We start from the raw sequence: 26465 nt of genomic DNA, 5'->3' as shown, positions 1-26465 counted from the left end.
CTGTGGGGGGAAACCGGAGCACCCGGAGGAAACCCACGCAGACACGGGGAGAACGTGCAGACGCCGCACAGGCAGTGACCCAAGCCGGGAATCGAACCTGGGACCCTGGAGCTGTGAAGCAATTGTGCGAACCACAATGCTACCGTGCTGCCCCGAGCTTAGGACAGAGATGAAGAGAAATCTCTTCACCCACTAGGAGTAAAAGTAGGCCATTCAGCCCTATGATCCTGCTTCACCATTCAATACAATCAAGGCCGATCCTCTATCTTAACCCTATCTTCCCGCTTTATCCGGACTCTTCGGGTCCAAGAGGACCCACAGAAGACGGGAACTCACTTCCAATTTGGACATACTTGAATGTCGAGGGGTCTACCACAGTGCCCCCCGAACCCTAAACCCTTCACAGATTTTCTTTCACCTTTGCCATTGCCCCGGCAAAACGGGTTATTCTCTCAATGACCAAAACCTTGGAGCGGAACTTTCCGGCCCCGACATCATCACGGGTCGGACGGGAAACTGTGGAGAGCGGTTAAAAGTCAACGGCCCTCCAAATTTTCTCATCCCAGCCGCGTAGATGCCTGCTGGTGCCAGAGCTGGAAATCCTACCCTTTATGTACAGGGACAGCAAGGGAAGGTGGCATTTATTCTTGCATTCACTGGCACCCCCTAAATGTCCAGTGTACGCCTTGTTCCATTGGCTTTGGCCCAGCCACATCTCCACAGACCAGCCCAAATAAATCACACCTAAATCCTATCCATCATGTTCTCAGCGACATATCAGTTAATCCTCCTTCCTTACAACTTCATAGAATCCCTACAGTGCAGGAGACCATTCAGCCCATTGAGTCTGCACCGACTCGTCGAAAGAGTACCCCACCTAGACCCAACCCCACCCTATCCCCGTAACCCCACCTAACCTGCACGTCTTTGGACTGTGGGAGGAAACCGGAGCACCCGGAGGAAACCCACGCAGACATGGGGAGAACGTGCAGACTCCGCACAGACAGTGACCCAAGCCGGGAATCGAACCTGGGACCCTGGAGCTGTGAAGCAACCGTGCTAACCACTGTGCTACCGTGCTGCCCAAATCTGGGATATAAAGCCAATCTCTGTAATGGTGACCACAAAACTACCAGAGTCGTAACTAGAGGAGAGGAGAGGAAATTGCCAGAGGTACCATTCAGGTTTTCCAGGGCACACCTGTACGCAAATAACAATCGGCAATTGGTCCAAATCTTCCGAGGAGTGCTAATCACCATCGGCCTGCCATGCGGAGCATCCCTGCTCTGGGATTGCTACCTTGTAGGGAAAGATCATTGTGTGTGTGCAGGTGAGTGTGAGAGGGGGGCCCGTGGGGGTGGGGAGGCAAGCTAGACTCCCTGTTTACTGAACTAACTACCTTATCCTGGGACGTCTTCATTCACCAACAGTGAGAAGCTTTGGGACGTTTATAAACCGCTTTTCAATGTGTCAGTGAATGAGTGTGGTTGAGGTTAGTGGCTAGGTGGTAAGGCGCGAAGGTGGGTAGGGTGGCCAGTTGGTGAGTGCAAGGGTGGGTAGAGTGCTAGCCGGGTAAGATGGGAGAGGGAGTAGGGTGGCAGGATGGTAGGTGACAGAGTGGGTCGGGTGCTAGCTGGGTAGGGTGTCAGGGTGGTAGGGTGTCAGGATGGTAGGGTGTCAGGATGGTAGATTGTCAGGACGGTAGGGGACAACGTGGTGGGAGACAGAGTGAGTATTGTGCCAGCTGGGCCAGGTGATTGGGTGGTGAACTCAGGTCAGGTTGGGTCAGGGGGAAGTAGGAGAGTGGGATAGGGGAGTTGGAAGTTCAGGAGGGGTTCGGGTGTTGGGGGAGAGTTGAGGGTTGAGGGGGTTAGAGGGTTTGGGGATAGTGATGGGGGTCAAGTAGGGGGTTAACGGAGTGAGTCAGTGGCGATCAGTTTTTTAATAATAACAATAATCTTTATTGTCACAAGTAGGCTTACATTAACACCGCAATGACGTTACTGTGAAAAGCCACTCGTCGCCACACTCCGGCACCTGTTCGGGTACACAGAGGGAGAATTCAGAATGTCCAATTCACCTAACAGCCCGTCTTTCTGGACTTGTTGGAGGAAACCAGAGCATCCGGAGGAAACCCACGCAGACACGGGGAGAACGTGCAGACTCCGCACAGACAGTGACCCAAGTTGAGAATCGAACCGGGGTCCCTGGCGCTGTGAAGCAACAGTGCTAACCGCCGTGCTACCATGCCGCCTTATAGTTACCCAGGAGTTAGATACATTTTTTCAGTCTAACATTTGTCATGATATTCAGATAAACATCATGGTGCAATCACACACACACACTGATGGACACACAGTGGGACCAATCAACACACACGCAACATCACAGCCAATCACCAGTGAGAGCACACGCACTGTAAAACGGGGAACACCACAGTTCCCGCTCATTCCAGCAGGAGATAGCTCAGGGCACAGAGCTCACCGCGTGCCACTCAGACATACACCATGTGCTGAGTGCCTCTCTAAGATAGTGCAAGGGCTGGGTCCACTGGTTAGCTGGTAAAGTACAAACCACAGCCAGAGGTATACAGTAGATGTTATCAAGAATAATAAAACAGAGTTGTACCATCTACAACCGTGTTGGTTCGTTTGTGTATCGGAACTCCCAACACGACAACATTCCTGGGGTAAGTGAGTTGGAACGGTCCGAAATCCCCAACACAAACTCAGAGTAGGAGATTTTTCCAGAGACACAGGGGAATTATCCATTCAACATTAAAACTTCCCACCCAATTCCTGCGGAGTCCTTATAATTGGGACTTCAGGGGGCAGCACGGTGAGTTAGCCCTGATGCCTCACGGCGCCGAGGTCCCAGGTTCGATCCCGGCTCTGGGTCACTGTCCGTGTGGAGTTTGCACATTCTCCCCGTGTCTGCGTGGGTTTCGCCCCCACAACCCAAAGATGTGCAGGCACGTGGATTGTCCACGCTAAATTGCCCCTTAATTGGAATAAAATATATAAAAGGGTACTCTAAAACATTTTTTTAAGTAATTGGGACTGCCAAGGAATCCTCCAGCCCATCTTCCAGAATACATCCGGGATCCGACCATCAGGAGACCAGACCATCTGGGCCAATATTTGTAAAATATATTAAAACGTTGCTTACACTCCCTGTCATTTACAATAATAAATTCAACACAGGGAGTTTTTTCTGTTACTTATTATTATTTTTGTTATCTATAAAATTGGAAAAATTGAATTAAAAAAAAAAAATTTTAATTAATAAATTATAAATTCAACATCCACCATCATAATGGGATGGCGGCTTCATGCATATCGTCAGGGCCTCCAAGTCAGAACGTTAACCCAGGGACCCAGGCACAGAATCCAGTCTGACAGACCAGTGCAGTGCTGAGAGAGTGCTGCAGTGTCAGAGGTACTGTCTTTCGAGTAAGATCGTAAACCCCTCTACTCTCAAAGTTGAACAAGAAGGATAGCGCTATCTCGGAGAGTGGGGACGTTCTCCTTAACCTGTTGGCCTGGTTTTACTGCTACAGACAGAATAATTTAAGGAAACACACAGAATATCAGGTCATAATCACATTGTTTTTTTTTGTGTGTGGGATCTGACTGTGAATACATTAGCTGCTGCGTTTCCTACATTTCAATGGTGGCTACACTTCTAAAAGCTACTTCAATGTTTGTAATGCACTTTGAGGCATTCTGGGTTTGTAAAGGCGCTATGTAAATGCAAGTCTGCCTTTTCTGTCTTTTGGTAAATCATGCATGCTGTAATTGCACCCACTGTCCAGCAGGAGGAGGCCACGGATTCCAGTGGAGTTTTCAACATTTCACCAATTCCATCAATGAAGGAAATGCTTTCTCGACACAGCTGCAGGTGAGGCGTGTTGACACCAGGGGGCGCGTCGGCTTCCTTCACTTTCCTCAGAGATTGACCTCCGAGTCCGCACAGCAGACTGGCTCTCCCCAAACATTCAGGCAACAATTTGGACCGCAGGCCACACTACACCCAGAAAACAGCTCGCCGTGGCGCAGCGAGGCCGATAAAAGCCGGGGGGGGACCGCGCTCCCGGGATCTACCCGGCTCGCCACTCCTCACGAGATCCAACACGACCTCGCGAAACGCTGCTGAGTGAATCCCGGCCACCATGGGCGGGTTCACTTTTTAGCAAATCTGCATATTAGAGCGAGACAGCTAGCCTCACTCTGATGTGCAGAGTCCCGAGGTACCTGAGCACTTAAGACCGACCCTACGACATAGGAGCAGAATCAGGCCATTCGGCCCATCGAGTCTGCTCCGCCATTCAATCATGGCTGATATTTTCTCATCCCCCATTCTCCTGCCTTCTCCCCATAACCCCTGATCTCCTTGTTAATCAAGAACCTATCTATCTCTGTCTTAAAGACACATGGTGACTTTAAGACACAGATAGGCTTTGGGATTCACCCCTTTGCCTTGGAGACCTGGGGTGAGCGCCGCTCAGCACTGGTCCCTGAAGAGAATCACACGCAACCTGTGAAACGTACTGAGTACTGAGAGTCAGCTGGAGCAGCGGACAAGAGATCCCTCCTCTGCCAGCGACCACCTTGAAAACTGAACTGGATTCACCCGACCTGTAATCGCAAAGATCATTTGGAAATGCGTCCACCGCGCGCAATGGACCTCCCACCACTGCTGTTAAAAATCACAAAAAATATAAAACAGTCATCGTATTCATGTCAGAGGCAGCAGTGACTGCACCTACTTAGCTGAGATGGGCGTGACGGGGACATCTCGTTGTAGCAAAGGTCTCCCCCACAGTGTTGGGGCTCCAGGGTGTTGATCCACATATACAAATTCCCTTGTGTCACAACCATTGGATGAAAGAATTATTCAAGAGACCTTGGAATAAAGTAGAATAGAAAAGGGCTTTATTGTCCACGCGAAAGTGGTCATTTATCATTAGCCTCACCTCATGTAATCATAGTTAAAAATAGTAAATATTTCACATATGCCTACATTTGTGCACATAGATCATACATCCACACCTTACAAACATTACGCTCTGCCATTAAAGCACTTACTGCAGTTAAAATAAATGAAAATAACGAGTTCAATTTACATTATGTTATTTAGTAAGCATACGGTGCTGGGAACAAAAGTCTTTTGACAGGATTTTCCTGGCAATACACTTGCTAAAGCACAGGCCCGGTTAGACATTTAGCTGCTGTTGTATAAAGAGTCAAAGATACTGCTCCTTTTTTTACAAACACCTTTATTTCACTTTAACAGACTCGACACAAAACCCTATCTTCGCATCACCTGACACAAAGGCCACCTGAAGCCCCTTTACATATCAGTGTCAATTACTGGGTACTTAACATAAATGAGACAACGAATTGGAATGTCTCTTAACCCGCTACTTAACAGGCCCGAAGGTTGCCTTTCGAATCGATGATATAAAAAATTAGCAGAATCATCGATGGTGACCTGAGCTTTCCTCTTAACTCCATTGTTAAGTAAGTTAGCAAGCTGTCAGGGCGGCACGGCAGCACAGTGGTTAGCACTGCTGCCTCACGGCGCCGAGGTCCCGGGTTCGATCCCGGCTCTGGGTCACTGTCCGTGTGGAGTTTGCACATTCTCCCCGTGTCTGCGTGGGTCTCACCCCCCACAACCCAAAAATATGCAGGTTAGGCGGATTGGCCACACTTGCCACTGTGAACATTATAAAGCATTCTGTGAACAGGCAGCGAACAATGTTCCATCATCATTCTCACATACTTGCCCTTCGCTCTGCCCATCCACTCAAATTGTCTAAATAGCTCGAACGAAGGTGAGGTGGCGTCGCCATAGAGCTGACTGATGGGTGATCTAACCTGAGGGTCACCACGCCACATGCGAGGGGCAAGGTTGAGAAGGCAGGGTATTCTTGAATAACCTCAGCCGGTACAGGAATTGAATCCGCCCTGCTGGCCTCGCTCTGTGTCATGAACCAGCCAACTGAGCTAAACCGGCCTCCTACAACAAATATTCAACAGAAGGTATACAGGAAGGAGTATACTGGTCTTTCAACAACCCACAATGATGGATTTGAGAATCCCTCTGCACTGTGTTCCCTATCTCAGTTGCACCAGAAGGAAGAGATATTAAATACAGGTTCAGCATCTCTTATCCGAAATTCCGAAAACTGAAAGATTCTCAAACCCACATTTTCCTTTGAGTGTGCCGCACATGCACAGTTATCAATGCTCCACACATGTACAATTCCCAATGGACACCGCACATGCACACTTCCCAATGTTCCACACATGCACAATTCTCAATGCGCACCACACATGCACGGTTCCCAATGTTCCACACATGCGCAATTCCCAATGCGCACTACACATGCACGGTTCCCAATATGCCACACATGCGCAATTCCCAATTGACACCGCACATGCACACTTCCCAATGTTCCACACATGCACAATTCTCAATGCGCACCACACATGCATGGTTCCCAATGTTCCACACATGTGCAATTCCCAATTGACACCGCACATGCACACTTCCCAATGTTCCACACATGCACACTTCCCAATATTCCACACATGCACACTTCCCAATGTTCCACACATGCACACTTCCCAATGTTCCACACATGCACAATTCTCAATGCGCACCACACATGCACGGTTCCCAATGTTCCACACATGCGCAATTCCCAATTGACACCGCACATGCACACTTCCCAATGTTCCACACATGCACACTTCCCAATGTTCCACACATGCACAATTCCCAATGCGCACCACACATGCACGGTTCCCAATATTCCACACATGCGCAATTCCCAATTGACACCGCACATGCACACTTCCCAATGTTCCACACATGCGCAGTTCCCAACGTGCGCTGCACATGCGCGGTTCCCAATGCACGCCCCACCTGTGCAATATATTGCAAATTCTGATACACACTCTGCCCCAGGCATTTCGAATAAGGGATTTTCAACCTGTAAATGTCAGACCATTTCCCCACAAGGGCAGTAGATACATTAGTGAGCCCAGGCTCCATGTACCTTGTCCAGGCCTACTCTAAGGAGGGCCCTGGGACCAGGACACCAAGTGATAGTCTTGAAATAATATTCGGGGAAACATTTCATTTCAAAATACTCTTCATAAGCTGGGTTGAGTTTTTTTCCCTTTAGTTACTGTGAGGAAGTAAAACGCTGGTCACCTGGGCCCAGTGGGGTTCAAACCACTAGTGGTTGAGAGGACAAATGGTTAAACCACTCCTGGATGGTTGTCAGCATTGTCAGCATTGTAGCTCGTCTGCAAACGTCCTTTTTCTGGATGAACTTTCTCCGGAGTTGCAGTGTCAGGTTGTTCCACTTCCCCCTCCATTATTAACTGCACAGCGTGATCCAAGTTGCGTTTACCCACAGGCAGAACTTGGCGCATGTGACGTCCCTCGGCCAACTACACTTGGTCGGCCCCTCTTTCCGTTGCCCTCCACTTTATCGTCTAGGCGAGGTCTCCGTTACCTCTCCGCAGCTCTACTGCACGAATGGTAGCTCTTTTTTTAATTGAATCAGATAGATGCCTGAATTATTTTAAAACATTTTTAGTTAGCCCCAGGATGTGGGTTGTCGTAGAATCCTAGAATTTACAGTCCAGAAGGAGGCCATTCGGTTCATTGAGTCTGCACCGGCCCTTGGAAAAAGTACCCCACGTAAGCCCACACCTCCACCCGATCCCCATAACCAAGTCTAACCTTTTTGGGGCACTAAGGGACAATTTAGCACGGCCAATCCACCTAACCTGCACATCTTTGGACTGTGGGAGGAAACCGGAGGAAACCCACGCACACACGGGGAGGACATGCAGACTCCGCCCAGACGGTGACCCAAGCCGGGAATCGAACCTGGGACCCTGGAGCTGTGAAGCGACTGTGCTAACCACTGTGCTACCGTGCTGCCTTATTCGGACAAGGCCTAGTTTTTTTGGTCCCGGGAAGGGGAAGTTAAGAGTTTTGCTTCGAGCTGCACTCCCCCAGCAATGCTCAGACGGGCATTTCAAGGGTTACTGAGCTAATTATGATGAAGGGACGGTCGTTAGGATGGTGTGCACCTTTGAGAGGAACTTTTAAGGTGACGCCGTTCCCAGGACATTGCTGTTTAACTTGTTATTTCCTGCTTTTCCTACTCTCTTGTCCTTGCTCCGTGTCTGCTAATCCTCCGCCCATCCTCTTCCCGTAGGTTGGCTGCTTGCCACTGTGTGGTCTGGTCAATGAAAGCACCCGATATCTTTTCAAATGAGCCTTTCTCTTTTTCCTTCTAATCTCCTTGCTCACCTCGGACGCTTTCTGTTGGAAGAAAGGGACTGCGACATCTCGATTTTAGCTACTTCGGCTGCTCGACAGAAACATCTTGTAATCGGAGAAAATCTTTCATGTCCTCCCGATGTCCTGCGGCATTTTGAAGCCCGTTAAGTATTTGATGAAGTATAATGGCTGGAATTCTCCGCTTGTTGGGATTCCCGTCTCCTGCCAGCAGCGCAACCCGGTCAGCGGGATTCCGAGCAGCGTGGGGCAGGTTCAATGGGGAATCCCATTGACAAACGGCTGGGGGACCGGAGAATCCCGCCCAATATGTAGGAAACCCTGTAATCCTTGTTTGTTCAGGGCAGCACGGTAGCATTGTGGATAGCACAATTGCTTCACAGCCCCAGGGTCCCAGGTTCGATTCCGGCTTGGGTCACTGTCTGTGCGGAGTCTGCACATCCTCCCCGTGTGTGCGTGGGTTTCCTCCGGGTGCTCCAAAGATGTGCAGGTTAGGTGGATTGGCCATGATAAATTGCCCTTAGTGTCCAAAATTGCCCTTAGTGTTGGGTGGGGTTACTGGGTTACGGGGATAGGGTGGAGGTGTTGACCTTGGGTGGGGTGCTCTTTCCAAGAGCCGGTGCAGACTCGATGGGCCGAATGGCCTCCTTCTGCACTGTAAATTCTATGAAATCTATGATTCTATGAAACGCGGAAGCGAATTGGATGGTCTCACAATTCTAGAAAGTGAATTATTCCACGTCCACCTGGTTCGATTGAACCTATTCTCCCTGAAAGTCAGAAGGTTTTACCTTCAAGTCATCCGGCCACAGAATCCAGGCGGGTATTCCAGGGATCATAGAACAGAACCATAGAATTTACAGTGCAGGGGGACTTGCGGTGACGGCGGGCGGGAGGCAGCCGCCACTGGAGGGCTCCCGCTCGGGAATAGAAATTTTGGAGTTTTAACGCCCGGTCCCGGGGACAACGAAGGATGAAAAGGCTGCAAGAAGGCACAGGGAGGAGAAATGCACAAGTTTGGGAGAAAAACGGCCGTGAAAAAGGGGGTTAATGAAAGTCTGCCAGTGAGTGGAAAAGTCAGCGCAGGAACTGTAAGGAAAGCGGAGGCTGGAGCACCAGGGGAGGCCGCATCGCTCACAGCAGAAGAAATGACCAAGGTGATGGCTGTGGAACTTGAAAAACAGTTCACAAAACACATGGAAGCGATGAAGAAGGAGATGGGGGCGGTATTGAAAGTGCTGTTGGAGGAGGCGATTGCCCCGGTGAGGGCGGCGGTATCGAGCGCAGCGGCGGAGGTGCGGGAGCAAGGTGAGACATTGAAGGAAGTGGAAGAGGTATTATCGCAGCACAGTGATCAACTCACCTCGATGGGGAAGGAATTGCGGAGGGTGATGGAGACCAACAAGGGTCTGCGAGCCAAAATGGAAGACCTGGAAAACAGATCCAGGCGACAGAATCTGAGGATTGTGGGTCTACCCGAAGGGGTGGAAGGCCCGAGGCCAACGGAGTATTTTGCCATGATGTTGGCGAAGCTATTGGGGGAGGGGGACGATCCCTCCCGATATGAACTGGATCGGGCTCACCGGTCGTGGAGGCCTGTACCAAAGGCGAGTGAGCCGCCAAGAGTAGTGACTCTGTGTTTCCGTAGGTACAGCGTGAAGGAGAAAGTCCTGTGCTGGGCCAAGCAGAAGCGGGTGGTGCAGTGGGCTGGAGCTGGTATACGCATATACCAGGACTTTACGGTGGAGCTGGCGAGGAGGCGGGCTGCCTTCAACCGGGTGAAGAAGGCATGCTCGACAAATCTTCTGGAATTACTTGAGGATGTGACCGGTAGAGTGGACAAGGGTGAACCAGTGGATGTTGTGTGTCTGGACTTTCAAAAGGCTTTTGACAAGGTCCCACACAAGAGATTAGTGAGCAAAATTAAAGCTCATGGTGTTGGGGGTAATGTATTAACGGGGATAGAGAATTGGTTGGCAGACAGGAAGCAGAGAGTGGGAATAAATGGGTCCTTTACAGAGTGGCAGGCAGTGACTAGTGGGGTACCGCATGGTTCAGTGCTGGGACCCCAGCTCTTCACAATATACATGAATGATTTGGACGAAGGAATTGCATGCAATATCTCCAAATTTGCAGGTGACACTAAGCTGGGTGGCAGTGTGTGCTGTGAGGAGGATGCAAAGAGGTTGCAGGGTGACTTGGACAGGCTGGCTGAGAGAGCAAATACTTGGCAAACGCAATATAATGTGGGTAAATGGGACGGTATCCACTTTGGGAGCAAAAATAGGAAAGCAGATTATTATCTGAATGGTGGCAGTTTAGGAAAAGGGGCAGTGCAACGAGACCTGGGTGTGATGGTGGAACAGTCGCTGAAGGTGGGCGTGCAGGTACGGCAGGCAGTGAGGAAAGCTAATGGCACGCTGGCCTTCTTAACGAGTGGATTTGAGTAGAGGAGTAGGGATGTCTTGCTGCAGTTATACAGGGCCTTCGTGAGGCCACACCTTGACTATTGTGTGCAGTTTTGGTCTCCTAGTTTGAGGAAGGACATTCTTGCTATTTGGGTTTCCAGCGATGGTTCTCCAGACTAATTCCCGGGATGGCAGGACTGACAGATGAAGAAAGACTGGGTCGACTGGGCTTGTACTCACTTGAGTTTAGAAGAATGAGAGGGGATCACGGGCAGCACGGTAGCACAAGTGGTTAGCACTGTGGCTTCACAGCGCCAGGGTCCCAGGTTCGATTCCCTGCTGGGTCACTGTCTGTGCGGAGTCTGCACGTTCTCCCTGTGTTTGCGATGGTTTCCTCTGGGTGCTCCGGTTTCCTCCCACAGTCCAAAGACGTGCAGGTTAGGTGGATTGGCCATGATAAATTGCCCTTAATGTCCAAAAAGATTAGGAGGGGTTGTTGGGTTGCGGGGATAGGGTCGAAGTGAGGGCTTAACGTGGGTCGGTGCAGACTCGATGGCCCGAATGGCCTCCTTCTGCACTGTATATTCTATGTTCTATCTCATAGATACATATAAAATCCTGATTGGACTGGACAGGCTAGATGCAGGAGGAATGTCGGAGACGTCCAGAACTAGGGGTCACAGCCTAAGAATAAAGGATAAGCCATTCGGGACTGAGATGAGGAAGAACTTCTTCTCTCAGAGAGGTGTAAACTTGTGGAATTCTCTACCACAGAAAGCTGTTGGGGCCGGTTGGTTGGATATATTCAAGAGGGAATATATAAGGACGTGGCCCCTTCGGCTAAAGGGGAGAGTAAGCGGGAGTGGGATACCGAATTTGCATGATCAGCCATGATCTTACTGACTGGTGGTGCAGGCTCGAAGGGCCCAATGGCCTACTCCTACACCGATTTTCTATGTTTTTCTGTTGCTGATAAGGCCAGCAGCATTTATTGCTCATCCTTCATTTCCCTTCTGAAGGTCAGTCAGGAATGGGCAAGTAATGTTGGCCTAGTCACTGATGCCACATTCTATGGAAGAACGAAAGAAACTTCCTTCATCATGAGAAGGTTCTGTGCTAAACGCACGCTAAAGGACAGGAGGAATGGGAGCTGAAGTAGGCCATTTGGCTCTTCAAGCCCCTTCTGCCATTCAACAAGATCGTGGATGATCTTCTCCCTCAACTTCACCAACTCGTACTGTCCTCATATCCCTTAATTTTCCCAAACCTATTGACGTCGCCCCTGAATGTACCCAACTGAGCTCTTTAGCATTGAGAATTCCAAAGATTCACAACCTTCGAAATTTAATTGCTCCTAGTCCTAATCGGGAGATCATAGGATAGAATCCGTAGAATCCCAACAGTGTAGAGGGAGGCCATTCAGCCCATCAATTCTGCACCATTCCTTCCTGGGCCCACTACCCTGCCCTATCCCCGTAACCCCACCGAACCTGCACACCTTTGGACACTTAAAGGGCAATTTTTAGCATGCCCACGCCACGTAACCTGCACATCTTTGGACTGTGGGAGGAAACCGGAGCACCCGGAGGAAACCCACGCAGACACGGGGAGAACGTGCAGACTCCGCACAGACAGTGACCCAAGATTGGAATCGAACCCAGGCACCTGGCGCTGTGGGGCAGCAGGGCTAACCACTGTGCCACCATGCCGCCAGCAGCTCCCACCAGGAGGGGTGGGTCGTCAGGCAGTCCCAACGCCTCGAGGAACGCCAGTGAGTCAAGGCTCTGAAGTCTCACCAGGGCCAGGTTGGCAGGCTCCACTGATGGGCCTCCATTGACTCGCAATGGAGGCTCATTGCCTTGCTTGGCACCGGTGGCTAAAACAGCCAGACCTCCCAACTGCCGTGGGCTTGCTACCCCACCACAAATGTCATGTGGCAAGATGAAACCCTTAAGGGGCCATGAATTGGCCCCTTAAAGACCTCGGTAGGTTCAATCCTTGGGGTAGGTTTAATCCACCCCATTGAAAATAAAGGATTATTGCAAAAATCTATCTGGTTCACCAGTACCCTTTAGGGGAAGAAATCTGCCGTCTGTTACCCAGTCTGGCCTTTTGACCCACAGTAATGTGATTGACTCTTAACTGTGCTCTGAAAGTGAAGTGAGGGTGGCTGCCCCGTGGCTTCAAGGAGCCCTGGCAAAACTGAAGTCAATGGGAATCAGGGGGGAAACTCTCCGCTGGTTGGAGTTGTGCCTGGTCGAAGGAAGGTGGTTGTGGTTGGAGGTCAATCATCTCAGCTCCAGGACATCACTGCAGGAGTGCCTCAGGGCAGTGTCCTCGGCCCAACCATCTTCAGCTACTTCACCAGTGGTCTTCCCTCCATCTATTTAAGGGGTGGTGGAGTAGTGGTCACGACACTGGACTAGGGATCGCAAGACCCGGGGTAATGCTCTTGCCTTACAATTCGGCTTGCGACGCCTCGTGAGATCCAACGTGGTCTCGCGAGATGTTGCGATAGAAATCACTTTCTGTCACATCCGCAAATTAGCATCTGAGACTTAGGCCGAGGCCAGGCTGCGGGACTGGAAGGGCGGGGGATGGGGAGTCACGGAGCAGAGTGGAAGAGTGAATGACTGGTAACGGTGGGGCGGGGTCCAACTTCCTACCACACCCGATCCTGCGTTCTCCTCAGGGGTGCAGAACTAACGAGCCGGCCAGCTCAGGGTCCCGTGTGTTCAGCTGCCCCCCCCCACCTTGCAGTGGAGGGCACTCTCCCCTCCGCTCCCACCACCAGGCTTGGACTCCAGGATGGAAATTTCCGCCCTATTTCATTGAGGGTGAATGTGTTTGGGATGTTCGGTGGTCATGAAATGGAGTTGCTGGAAAGAAATTTCCTTTTTCTTTCACAAATGTACATTTGATCTAAAGCTACTTAATATAATTCAGTGCATTATGTCGCTAAATATTGGGCACGATCTACCGGCGGCGGTGCGCCCGAAAGGCAGCAAGGCACGGCCGGCAGGTGCTCCCCGGCTCGCCACGCCTCCCGAGAGCTAACGTGATCTCCCGAGATGTCGCGGTCTGAATCCAGACCATTGTATTTTGCAAATCCACCTGGTCCACGTTTGGGAGGACCAGTACTAATCAGCGCCCGGCTGGGGTCTCCCTGGGGAGGCCGATAAATGCCGGGAGCCGGTTAGATCCGGCGTCAACTCGGTTAAGTGGATTCCTAAACCCACTTAGTCTTGAGACGATGGGCCCACAATGGGCGGGTTAGATCTCAGAGGCGCGACGACTGTCGGGAAGCCCGGGGTGGGGGGGGGCCCTCTCCCGCCATCTATCAGCCGGTTCCTGCTACGATTCCGGATCCCACCCGTAGTATTTCCTGCCAGGGCTGGCAACCCTGTTTAATTTATCAAAAATTTAGCATGGGCGTCACTGGCTGGTCCGGCCTTTATTGCACATTCCTGAGGACATTTAAGAGTCACCACATTGCTGTGCATCTGTAGGCCAGACCAGGTAAGGATGGTAGATTCCCTAAAGGCCAGTCGTGAGCAGCGATCGATCGACAATGGTTTCATGGTCATCGTTAGATTTACAATTCCAGATTTTTATTGAATTCAAATTGCACCATCTGCCCTGGCGGGATTCGAACCCGGGTCCCCAGAGCATTACACTGGGTCACTAGTCCAGTGACAATACCACTATCCCACTGCTTCTCCATGTTGGGAATGACAATTAAGGTGACAATCCGGCAAACACATCTACATACACTGTTATGAACTCAAAGACTTCCTACCATGCTGTCTTTATTGGACCGGATGTAACATGGCTGCTCCCCCCCTTCCAGATATTCCCTCATGGTAGAGGTCACATGACTATGGCAAGCCAGCTCGGACACTTCGTAATGATTGCAGTTCAAAACCCAGACATACACGATGGACTCCTCTATTTTGAAGAGTGGGGGGCTGTACAAAATTCTCATCAACTCCGCTTCCCATTCACTCTCAAAGACTTTGGCCAACGTATAATTCAAGAGCAAGGGCCATTCTCTGACATCTGACCCAAGTGACAATCCCTCATTGGTTGATTGAGGCTGGAACATTCCGGAATGTCGTTTTGGTTCTTATTTCTTTGGATACTTGGTGCTTGGTTGGCTGCTTCCATTGTCCGTTGTTCTCCGTGCCCAGTGGCTCGATGCCACATCTGGTTCCAGCCGCCTTCACTTTCATTCACTCTTTTGCTGCTCTCGTGCTTCAATAATCTTCCACTTGGCTGGGAATGCCAATGTCGGAGAATCGCCGGGGGGGGGGGGGGGCGGCGTGAATCCCGCCCCCGCCGGCTGCCGAAATCTCCGGCGACGGGGATTTGGTGGGGGCGGGAATCGCGCCGCGCCGGTCGGCGGCCGCTGGCAGCGGTTCCCCCGGCGATTCTCCGGCCCGCGATGGGCCGAGTGGCCGCCCGTTTTAGGCCGGTCCCGCCGCCGTAAATTACACCAGGTACTTACCAGCGGGACCTGGCTGCGCGGGCGGCCTCCGGGGTCCTTGGGGGGGGGGGGGGGTGCGGGGGGGGGGGGATCTGGCTGCGGGAGGTGCCCCCACGGTGGCCTGGCCCGCGATCGGGGCCCGCCGATCCGTGGGCGGGCCTGTGTCCTGGGGGGCACTCTATTCCTCCGCGTCGGCTGCTGTGGTCCTCCGCGATGGCCGACGCGGAGATGAACCCCCCCCCTGCACACGCGCTGGGATGACGCCAGCACACAATGGCGCTCCTGCTTGTGCGGCGACTCCCGCCGGCCGGCGAAGGCCCTTTGGCGCCGGTTGGCGTGGCGCCAAGCCCCTTCCCCGCCAGCCGGCGCGGCGCAAACCACCCCGGCGCCGGCCTAGCCCCTGAAGGTGCGGAGGATTACGCAGCTTTGGGGTGACCCGACGCTGGAGTGGTTCGCGCCGCACCGATTCCCGCAGAATCCTGCCCAGAGAATTCCAGAAACACTCCGTGGCCCAGGCAGCCCCGCCACGGAGAGAGGAGGGGAAGGATTCTGGTAAAAATCTGCTAACCTAAAATGTTAATCTTTGCCCTGTCCACAGGTGCTGCCTGACTTGCTGAGTGTTTCTGGAATTTTCCTCTTCTATTTCAGAATTTCCACCTGCGATTCTTATTAGTTTTGTTTGCAAAGAATTCGGTAGGGAGGCGAACTAAGAAAATTGCCAGGAATCTAGGAACAGGAGGAGGCCATTTCTGTCCCAAACCTGCTACACCATTGTAGCGCACAAAGACTCCGTGAGACGAATAGAGTGAAGTCGATGAGGCTTTATTAAGCGTGTCTGTTCCCCCGCAGCTCGATAGTAGAATGGCCTGCGGGGGAGGACTCAGGCTTCTTATACTCCGTCTTCAGGGCGGAGCTAGAGGTCAACGCCAACCAGGACCCGGGATCTGTCAGCCAATGACATTAGGGCTTCCAGTCCCACATGACCCCCAATACATACTACCACAACCATTCAATTAGATCATGGCGGAGCCTCTATACCTCAGCTTCATTTGCAAGTGTAACAACAATCTATCAATATTATGGAAGGCGCTAAAACGTTAACTATATTTCTCACTCCACAGATGCTGCCAGACCAGTCCAGGGTGGACTCAATGGGTTGAATGGCATCCTTTTGCATGGCAATGCCTTCATTGTTAATATCAAATGTTAGTATGCGATGGGGGATAATACAGCAGCTTGTCTTTTACCTTCAGCAAGTTTATTCTACATGCTGCTCAGCAGAGATACAAACTCTTTACGGTTACTCCCACCCACCCCATTATTCCAGCTGTGTTCATTTATACTCTTCTGGAGGTTGAGTTGATGCCCATCGCCTGTCGTAAATTTCTGAACAATGCAATTGCCAAAGCGTGGACTTGCTGATCCATTCATGTGTCCATGAACTGCTGAATATTTCCAGAATTTGCTGCATTTATGTCAGATTTCTGGCATCGACACAACTTTGCTTTTGTAAGGTCTAGGAATGTCAAGTTCCAATGTACCTCAAAGCCTTTTAGGAGAGAAAGTCCCAGATTTCCAATCTCTTTTGTGTACGGCAGCACGGTAGCATTGTGGATAGCACAATTGCTTCACAGCTCCAGGGTCCCAGGTTCGATTCCAGCTTGGGTCACTGTCTGTGCGGAGTCTGCACATCCTCCCCGTGTGTGCGTGGGTTTCCTCCGGGTGCTCCGGTTTCCTCCCACAGTCCAAAGATGTGCAGGTTAGGTGGATTGGCCATGATAAATTGCCCTTAGTGTCCAAAATTGCCCTTAGTGTTGGGTGGGGTTACCGGGTTATGGGGATAGGGTGGAGGTGTTGACCTTGGGTAGGGTGCTCTTTCCAAGAGCCGGTGCAGACTCGATGGGCCGAATGGCCTCCTTCTGCACTGTAAATTCTATGATAATCTATGATAAGGAAGTGCTTCCTAATATTGCTCATGTATGTCATGGCTCTAATTGATAGATTATGCCCCCCCCCCCACACACTATCTAGACTTCCTCCACAGCTACCCAATGAGATAGTTGAAGTGTAATCTCCTGTACACTGGGGAACATGGGTCAAGTCTAACCCACTCATCCTCAATATTCTGCTGAACGTTTGCCAATATATCTATATCCACAGTCGTAAAATAAAAACTGAATGCAGAACTCCCGATGGGGTCTGGCCAGAGCATCTTTATCATAGAATTTACAGTGCCGAAGGAGGCCATTCAGCCCATCGAGTCTGCACCGGCTCTTGGAAAGAGCACCCTACCCAAGGTCAACACCTCCACCCATAACCCAGTAACCCCACCCAACACTAAGGGCAATTTTGGACACTAAGGGCAATTTATCATGGCCAATCCACCTAACCTGCACATCTTTGGACTGTGGGAGGAAACCGGAGCACCCGGAGGAAACCCACGCAGACACGGGGAGGATGTGCAGACTCCGCACAGACAGCGACCCAAGCCGGGAATCAAACCTGGGACCCTGGAGCTGTGAAGCAATTGTGCTATCCACAACGCTACCGTGCTACCGTCACTCCTTCATGGTATGGCCGCTGGTTAATTTGTTGCCCATCCCTAATTGCCCTTCAAATGAGTGGCTCATTTCAGAGGGGCAGTTAAGATTCAGCCACATTGAGGTTGTTGTTGTATTGTCATTTATATGCAAAATTCTGTTTTTCTAACTCCAAATGCCAATAAAAATATATATTTTTTAAAGAGTCAGCCAGATTGTTGCACGTTTGAGTCAAATGTAGGCCAGACCAGGTAAGGACAGCAGATTTCCTTTCCCTAAAGGACATTAGCAGAATATAGAACATAGAAAGTACAGCACAGAACAGGCCCTTCGGCCCTCGATGTTGTGCCGAGCCTTGTCCGAAACCAAGATCAAGCTATCCCACTCCCTGTCATTCTGGTGTGCTCCATGTGCCTATCCAATAACCGCTTGAAAGTTCCTAAAGTGTCCGACTCCACTATCACAGCAGGCCATTCCACACATTAGTGAACCAGATGTGGGGGTTTTTTACGATAATCGATGATAGTTTCATGGCCTCTATTACCAAGACTAGCTTTCAATTCCAGATTTTAATTAACTGAATACAAATTCCATCGTGGTGGGATTTGAACTGATATCTAAGGAGCATTAGCCTGGTCTGCTGGATTGCTAGTGCAGTGACATTAGCACTTTACCATCAGTTCAACTGTAACCTTTTTAAAATATAAATTTAAAGTACCCAATTTTTTTTTCTCCCAATTAAGGGGCAATTTTTGCGTGGCCAATTCACCTACCCTGCATATCTTTGGGTTGGCTACGGCGCCGAGGATCCGGGTTCGATCCCGGCCCTGGGTCACTGTCTGTGAGGAGTTTGCACATTCTCCCCGTGTCTGCGTGGGTTTCGCTCCCACAACCCAAAGATGTGCAGGTTAGGTGGATTGGCTGCGCTAAAATGCCCCTTAATTAAAAAAATATAATTGAGTACTCTAAATTTATTTTACATTTTTTAAAATTTGTGTCTCAAGTAGGCTTACATTAACACGGCGGTGAAGTTACTGTGAAAATCCCCTAGTCACCACATTCTGGCACCTGGTCAGGTACACAGCGGGAGAATCCAGAATGTCTAAATCACCTAACCTGCACGTCTTTCAGGACTTGTGGGAGGAAACCGGAGCACCCGGAGGAAACCCACGCAGGCACGAGGAGAACTTGCAGACTCTGCACAGACAGTGACCCAAGCCGGGAATCAAATCTGGGACCCTGGTGCTGTGAAGCAACGGTGCTAACCACTGTGCTAGAAGTTGGAGACGCCGATAGGATTGGAGGAGATTATGAGTTGTATTCAGTTAATGCAGATGGGCAAAGCACTGGGTCCGGGTAGAGGTTCCCCATTGAATTTTACAAACAGTTTGCTGGGCAGTTGGTTCCATTTCTGCTGGATATAATTAATGGATCCGTGTCCCGGGTATGGGGGGTGGTGGTGGGGCGGGATTGGGGGGGGGGGGGTTGCTGGCCATGCGAACACGGGCGTCGATTTTCCTTGATCCTGAAGGACAACGATCCCAAGGAATGTGGGTTTATCATAGAATTTACAGTGCAGAAGGAGGCCATTCAGCCCATCGAGTCTGCACCGGCTCTTGGAAAGAGCACCCTACCCAAGGTCAACACCTCCACCCATAACCCAGTAACCCCACCCAACACTAAGGGCAATTTTGGACACTAAGGGCAATTTATCAGGGCCAATCCACCTAACCTGCACATCTTTGGACTGTGGGAGGAAACCGGAGCACCCGGAGGAAACCCACGCACACACGGGGAGGATGTGCAGACTCCGCACAGACAGTGACCCAAGCCGGAATCGAACTTGGGACCCTGGAGCTGAGAAGCAATTGTGCTATCCACAAGGCTACCGTGCTGCCCTGTCTATTTTGTTGTTAAATGCTGACGCTAGGGTGTTGGCTAAGGTTTTGGCAATGAGGCTGGAGCCCTATTTGCCTGGAGTGATTTCGGAGAGCAGATTGGATTTGTTAAGGGATGGGTGTTGATGGTCAATACTAGGAGGTTGTTAAATGTTGTGTTGTCGCTCTCCTTAGAGACCAAGCCAGAGGTGATTATTTCGATGGACACAGAGAAGGCAAGTTAGGGGTGTCCGTTGTCTTCGCTTTTGTTTGCATTAGTAATCGAGCTGCTGGCCATTGCTTTGAGGATTGGTGACTATATATCACGGACCCTCTCTCCAACGTGGGGGAGATAATGGATTAACTCGGGAAGTTTGGCTCCTTTTCGTGTACAAGCTGAATCTGGGCAAGAGTGAATATTTCCCGGTGAACCCCTCGGGAAGGGTGTTGATCTGGGGAGGCAGCTCTTTCATCCAGCCAGGATTAGCTTCCGGTATCTGGGAATACAGGTGGCCCAAGATTGAGCCACACTCCATAAACCTAACTTTTCTAGTCTGGTGAATAGGGTGAAGACCGACTTGAAAAGGTGGGATGCCCTCCCTCTGACCTTAGCGGGAAGTGTACAGACGGTGAAGATGAAGGTTTTTGTTCTTGTTCCAGTGTCTCCCAATCTTTCTTCCCAAGGTGGTAAATATTGATAAAGTGTGGGGGTGGCCCAGGGATATGGACTCTATATGGGGGCGGATGGAGGAGGGTTTGTGCATAGGGTCGGGTCTGAGGGCCCTTGTTTCTGCACCACTCCCGTTTTTCCCCTGCTAGATTCTATTGGAGCCCGGTGGTGATAACCATTTTGAGGATTTGGAATCAAATTAGGCAGCATTGTAAACTGGGCTCCACGTCACTGTTGTCTCCGGTTTGCTGGAACCATAGGTTTGTGCTGTCTGGCTTGGATGTATCAATCAGAGCATATGAGGGGGAGTGTTTGGAGAGGTTTCGGGACATGTTTCTTGAAGGTGGGTTCGCCAGCCCAGATGGGTTGTTAGAGACGTTCCAGCTCCCGAGAGGGAATGGATTCAGGTATTTCCAGGTGCGCGATTTCTTGCGCAAGGAGGTAGTGTGGAGTGAGGGTCAGCTTCACATCCTCATGTGCGAGGTTAAGCCTGATCCAGTTCAAGGTGGCGCACAAGGGCAGCACGGTAGCATGGTGGTTAGTATCGGACTCGCTGGACGAGGACGAGGGCAGAGATCCTAGCCTTCACCTCGTTAATACCTGGAGGCGAGTTCTGCTTCGGTGGAGGTTCCCGGAGCCGAAGAAGGCCTCAGCTTGGTTGGGGGACTTGATGGAATTTTTGAACCTTGAGAAGATCAAGTACACCATGAGGGGGAGGAGGTCAGTGGAAGGGTTCTACTTGAGGTGGCAGCCCCTCATCTCCTAATCCAGGGAACTGGTTGCCGTCAGCTGTTGGGGAGCGGTGGGGGGTGGGGGTGGGGGGGGGTTGTCTTTTAATTTGATCAAGGTTTGTATTTATGGAGGGGTGAGGGGGGAGTGGAGAGGGGCGATTGAGTGGGTGCACTTCTGGTTTAATACGGGGGTGGGATTTGCGGTATTGTTGTTGTTTTTGTTCTAATGAAAATCTTGTTTGAATAAAAATATTTTTATAAAAAGATCCCATGGCACTACTTGAAGATCAGCGCCCTTCTTCAAAATGCTGATGCCCGTGGCAATATCTATCGCCAAACTGACGTGACTAAAACAGCTGATCCTTTACATAAAATAAGCAAAATACTGCAGATGCTGGAATCTGAAACAAGAACAGAGGACGTTGGAAAAACCTCAGCGGGTCTGCCAGCATCTGTGGAGAGAGAAACAGAGTTAATGTTTGGAGATGTAGACGCTTCGTTGGAACTGAAAGGAGGGAGAATATAGAAACTGCAACAAAAAGTAGCAACTTTAAGAACAGATGGCATGGCGTGAGAGCGGGGTGGGGGGGGGGGGGGGGGCGTTTTGCATTGAGGCAATACATGAACGGAATATTAAAAAAGGGGGGGGTTTTAAGATGGTGGAGAAAGGTCAAAATCGAAACTTGCCAAAACTCAACGTTGAGCCCCCAGGGCTGCAATGTGCCCAAGTCAAAATGAGATGCTGCTTCCCCAGTTTGCAATAGGCTTCAATGGATTTCACTGGAGCATTGCAGCAGGTCAAGAACGGACATGTGGGCATGAGGGCAAGATGCTGAGTTAAAATGGCACCCAACAGGAAGGTTGGGGTGATGCTTGTGGACTGAGCGAAGGTGTTCCGCAAAGCGGTCCACCCGGTCTGCGTTTAGCTTCCCCCCCCAATGTCGAGGAGACCGTACTGGGAGCAGCGATTAGAATCATAGAATTTACAGTGCAGAAGGAGTGCATTCAGCCCATCGAGTCTGCACCGGCCCTTAGAAGGAGCATCCTTCTTAAGCCCACACATCCACCCTATCCCCGTAACCCAGTAACCCCACCTAACCTTTTTGAACACTAAGGGCAATTTAGCCTGGCCAATCCACCTAACCTGCACATCTTTGGACTGTGGGAGGAAACCGGAGCACCCGGAGGAAACCCAAGCAGACACGGGGAGAATGGGCAGACTCCGCACAGAGCGTGACCCTATCTGGGATCCAGGAGCTGTGAAGCAACAGTGCTAACCACTGTGCTACCGTGCTGTGCATGAAGCAATAAAGCAAATTGCGGGAGGTGCAAGTGAAACACTGCTTAACCTAATATTTTGTCCAGTTGCTTTCTGTGGGATCTTGCTGTTTACAAGTTGCCTGCCATTTTTTCCCGCCGACTGTAACAACATTTCAGAAGTACTTAATTAGCTAGCAAGTGCTCTATAAATTGTTGGGCTTGTTGTTTGACGTTATTCTGTTAGCTTTGTGATAGAATACAAGCCAGATTTATAATAAATATTTAGTTTGAAACAAAGCATATTAAACAGAGTACCGCATGCAAGGTGCAGTGCAGAAACTTACCCAGACTACTGTGATATCTACCGCCTGCCAAACCCGCAGCCTCTGCCACCTGCAACAAGGGCACGAGATGCAGGGGAAACGCCATCCCATGCAATTCCCCACCAAGTCACGCACCCTCCAGTGAACACGTTACTTCATTGTCGCTGGGACGAAATGAATGGTGGAAAACCTGCGTCCTGGGGGCCAGGTGCGGCCTATCTGGGTTCGGAGTGCGGCCCGTGAGATATTTTGTTGACTGTTGCCCACGCACAGGGTTTCCACGTTCCGCTGGTTTCCATCGGCAAAGTTTTTTCCCCGACCAGTATGACTGACGTGATTCACATGTGAAGCGAGGGCGAATGAAGTGAGGTGTGCGCTGATAGCTCAAAATATTGACTGTGAGAGCCGTATACTCCTTCTGCGTCCAAAGTGTAATTATTTATTTTGTTATTACCATTTGAAGTTGATGATAGTTCTGGTAATATATCAATAATTAAGCATTTTCTAGAGCTCGTTTGGAAATATTCAACGTCTATTAAATGTATTTAATCTTATTCATGGGGTCATGAACTGAAGGGACGATCCTTTGAAACTTAGATGAGGAGGACTTTCTTCAGTCAGGGGGTGGTGAGTCTTTAAGACAGAGATACAGATGTTCTTGATTAATAAGAGGAAGAGAGGATAAGAGGAAGAGGGGCGACACGGTAGCACAGTGGTTAGCACTGCTGCTTCACAGCACCAGGGTCCCAGGTTCGATTCCCGGCTTGGGTCACTGTCTGTGCGGAGTCTGCACGTCCTCCCCGTGTCTGCGTGGGTTTCTTCCGAGGGCTCCGGTTTCCTCCCACAAGTTCCGAAAAACAGGCTGTTATTCTGAATTTCCCTCCGTGTACCCGAGCAAGCACCGGACTGTGGTATTTTAGCTCAGTTGGCTGGACAGCTGGTTTGCAGAACGAGGCCAACAGCACAGGTTCAATTCCCGTATCGGCTGAGGTTCTTTATAAAGGCCCCTCCTTTTCAACCTTGCTTCCTCACCTGAGGTGTGGTGACCCTCAGATTAAATCAACACCAGTCAGCTCTTTGCCCCTCAAAGGGAAAAGCAGCCTATGGTCATCTGGGACTACGGTGACTTTACTTACTTTAGGAGGGCCACAAGGGGGAAGATTTGGTCTACGTTTACTTTAACAATCCCATTTCGTATTTTGTACACCTCGATCAGATTCTCTCTCATCCTTCTAAACTCCAGCGAGTATGAGCCCAAATTGTTTAATCTCTCCTCATACGTCAACCCCTTTCATCCCCGGAATCAATCTGGTGACCCTCCCTTGAACTGCCTCCAATGCCACCACTTCCTTCCTCAAATAAGGAGACCAAAACTGGACACAATACTCCAGGTGTGGTCTCACCCACACCCTTTGCAACAATTGGAGCAATACTTTGGACTTGCCAAATGGAGGGCAAGGACCATTAGGGTTGGCCAACAAATAACCACTGATGTGCAAATCCTGTGGATGAATAAATAACAAAAATTAAGAACTAGGTGACAAGCCAGTTGTTTTTACTACTATCTTCACTCACTCATCTTTGGGATATCATGCTGAAAGATATGTGTTGTTTTCCTAGCTTAGATTGTTTTTTTCTGCCCTTAAAACTTAATCAATCAGCCCTTGGTTTGCCTTGATGAAAGATGGCCGCCCAGCCCCGCGCGGTAAAGGTGGTGTGTGACATTTGCGCATCGCCGGAAGGTGCCCGGGCGGCACCGGATGCCCCGCTCTCGGGTTCCGCCCGGCCCGCTGATGAATTCACGTGACGGCGCGAGCGTGTGCAGCAGTGTGTGATGTCCGTGCGGGAAGATGGCGGACGAGGTGGGCGGCAGGCAGCTGGGCGGCTCGGGCTCCGACTCGGAAGGGCCGACGCCCACTAACCCGAGCAGGGGCCCACGGCTGGTCAAGATCATCAAGTCGGAGACCGGCTACGGCTTCAACGTGCGGGGCCAGGTGAGCGAGGGCGGCCAGCTGAGGAGCATCAACGGCGAGCTGTACGCCCCGCTCCAGCACGTCAGCGCCGTCTTACCGGGCGGAGCGGCCGAGCGCGCCGGCGTCCGCAAGGGGGACCGCATCCTGGAAGTGTAAGTAACCGGCCGGCGGCCCCGCAACCCGGGGGGCGGGGAGGGGGAGAGGAGAGAACACCAACTCCGCCCAGGAACCGAGCGCGGCCCGACTCCCCCCCCCCCCCCCCCCCTGCAGCCCCCCCCCCCCTGCAGCCCCCCCCCCCCCTGCAGCCCCCCCCCCTGCAGCCCCCCCCCCCCTGCAGCCCCCCCCCCTGCAGCCCCCCCCCCCTGCAGCCCCCCCCCCCTGCAGCCCCCCCCCCCCTGCAGCCCCCCCCCCGCGCGCTACAGCCCCCCCCGCCCGCTGCAGCCCCCCGCCCGCGCGCTGCAGCCCCCCGCCCGCGCGCTGCAGCCCCCCCCCCCCCGCGCGCTGCAGCCCCCCCCCGCCGCCCGCCCGCGCGCTGCAGCCTCTTCCCCCCCCCCCCGCCCGCTGCAGCCCCCCCCCCCCCCCCCGCGCGTGCTGCAGCCCCCCCCTGATGACCGGGGTGGGGGGGGGGGAGAATTGGGTGTCTATCCCCCTGGGTGGGAGCTGTTGGGCGTCTATACCCCTGGGTGTTGGGTGTCTATCCCCATGACTGGGGGGTGTTGGGCGTGTCTCTCCCCTGGGTGGGGGGTATTGGGTGCCTCTCCTCCCCTGGGTGGAGGCATTGGGTGCCTCAATCACTCCTTGGTGGGGGGCATTGGGTGCCTCAATCCCCCCTTGGTGGGGGTATTATTGAGTGCCCCCTCCCCCTGGGTAGTGGTATTGGGTCGGGGGGGGGGGGTGTTATCGGGTGCCTCTCCTCCCCCTGTGGGTGAGGGTGGTATTGGGTGCCCCCTCCCCATTGGTGGGGGTGGTATTGGGTGCTGCCTCCTCTCCCTGGGTGGGGCAGGCAGGAAGGGTATTGGGCACCCCCCCCCCCGGGTTTGGGAAGGTGGAGTATATTTGGTGCCTTTTTCCTTGGGTGGGAAAGGGAGGGCACTGTGGGTGCCTCTCCCTTGGCTGGGGAAGGGGTGTGGCATTGGGTCCTTCCCTTTTAGGGTGGGGTATATTGGTGATGCTGCTCCTGGGCTTTGGGCCCGGAGCCGAGCTTCCCCGGGGGACGGAGGGGGTTGCTTTTGGGTGGGCAGAGTGGGATTGGGAGCGTTTGTCTGTGGAGATGTGTGAGAGAACTGACATCTCAGCCCACCTCATCTTGCCCTCCCCAACACCTGGACCCTTTGCCTAGCCCAAATCACGGTTCACCCTCCTGCCTTACATGCTCCATCGTTTGTTTCTTCAACCTCGGGCACCTTTCCATTTCCCCACCCCACCCCCCTTCACCCATTACACAGACTCTATCCTATGACCATCTCTCCCACCCATACCCTCCTGATGACCCCTGTCACACACCACCAACCAACCAACCCAGAATACCCTCTTTTCCTTTTGCCAGCTCCGTGCTTTCCTCGCCCTCTCCCTTATGGACTTTCTGCCCAACCCGCGCCCCCCCCCCATCTTTTCATCCTAGTGCCTGTACTGTTCTATGTTCTGTATAATTTTGCATTGTTTTTGTAATATGCACAAGGATCTGTTTGTATCGTGCTCTTGAAACGTCTGCTCCAGGTATCCGTGCTTTAGCTGCCCTGCTTGGCACGGTCCGCTCATAGCTTGCAAGCAATCATTGACTGGGAGCTTGTTCTTGAACACCTCTTGCTGTTATTTTACTGACTTTAGCCGCAGACTAGATTTTTGTTTAAATTTAGTTTGAACACTAGC

General features: G+C 51.6%; 1 protein-coding gene across 2 annotated transcripts in view; it reads left to right on the top strand.

Moving 5' to 3' along the window:
* Positions 1-24460: 24460 nt before the first annotated feature.
* LOC140404468 (sorting nexin-27-like) overlaps positions 24461-26465 on the top strand; it is a 195179-nt gene continuing 193174 nt past the window's right edge. For both annotated transcript variants that reach the window (XM_072493049.1, XM_072493050.1), the window contains exon 1: positions 24461-24748. In XM_072493049.1, coding sequence (XP_072349150.1) covers positions 24474-24748 — 275 coding nt within the window. In that variant the 5' untranslated portion in view covers positions 24461-24473. The remainder of the gene's footprint in view (positions 24749-26465) is intronic.

The sequence above is a fragment of the Scyliorhinus torazame genome, chromosome 30, assembly GCF_047496885.1.
Source record: "Scyliorhinus torazame isolate Kashiwa2021f chromosome 30, sScyTor2.1, whole genome shotgun sequence".
NCBI lineage: Eukaryota > Metazoa > Chordata > Chondrichthyes > Carcharhiniformes > Scyliorhinidae > Scyliorhinus > Scyliorhinus torazame.
Note: the sequence above shows the minus strand (reverse complement) of the source record. Positions and strands in the feature narration are given on the sequence as shown.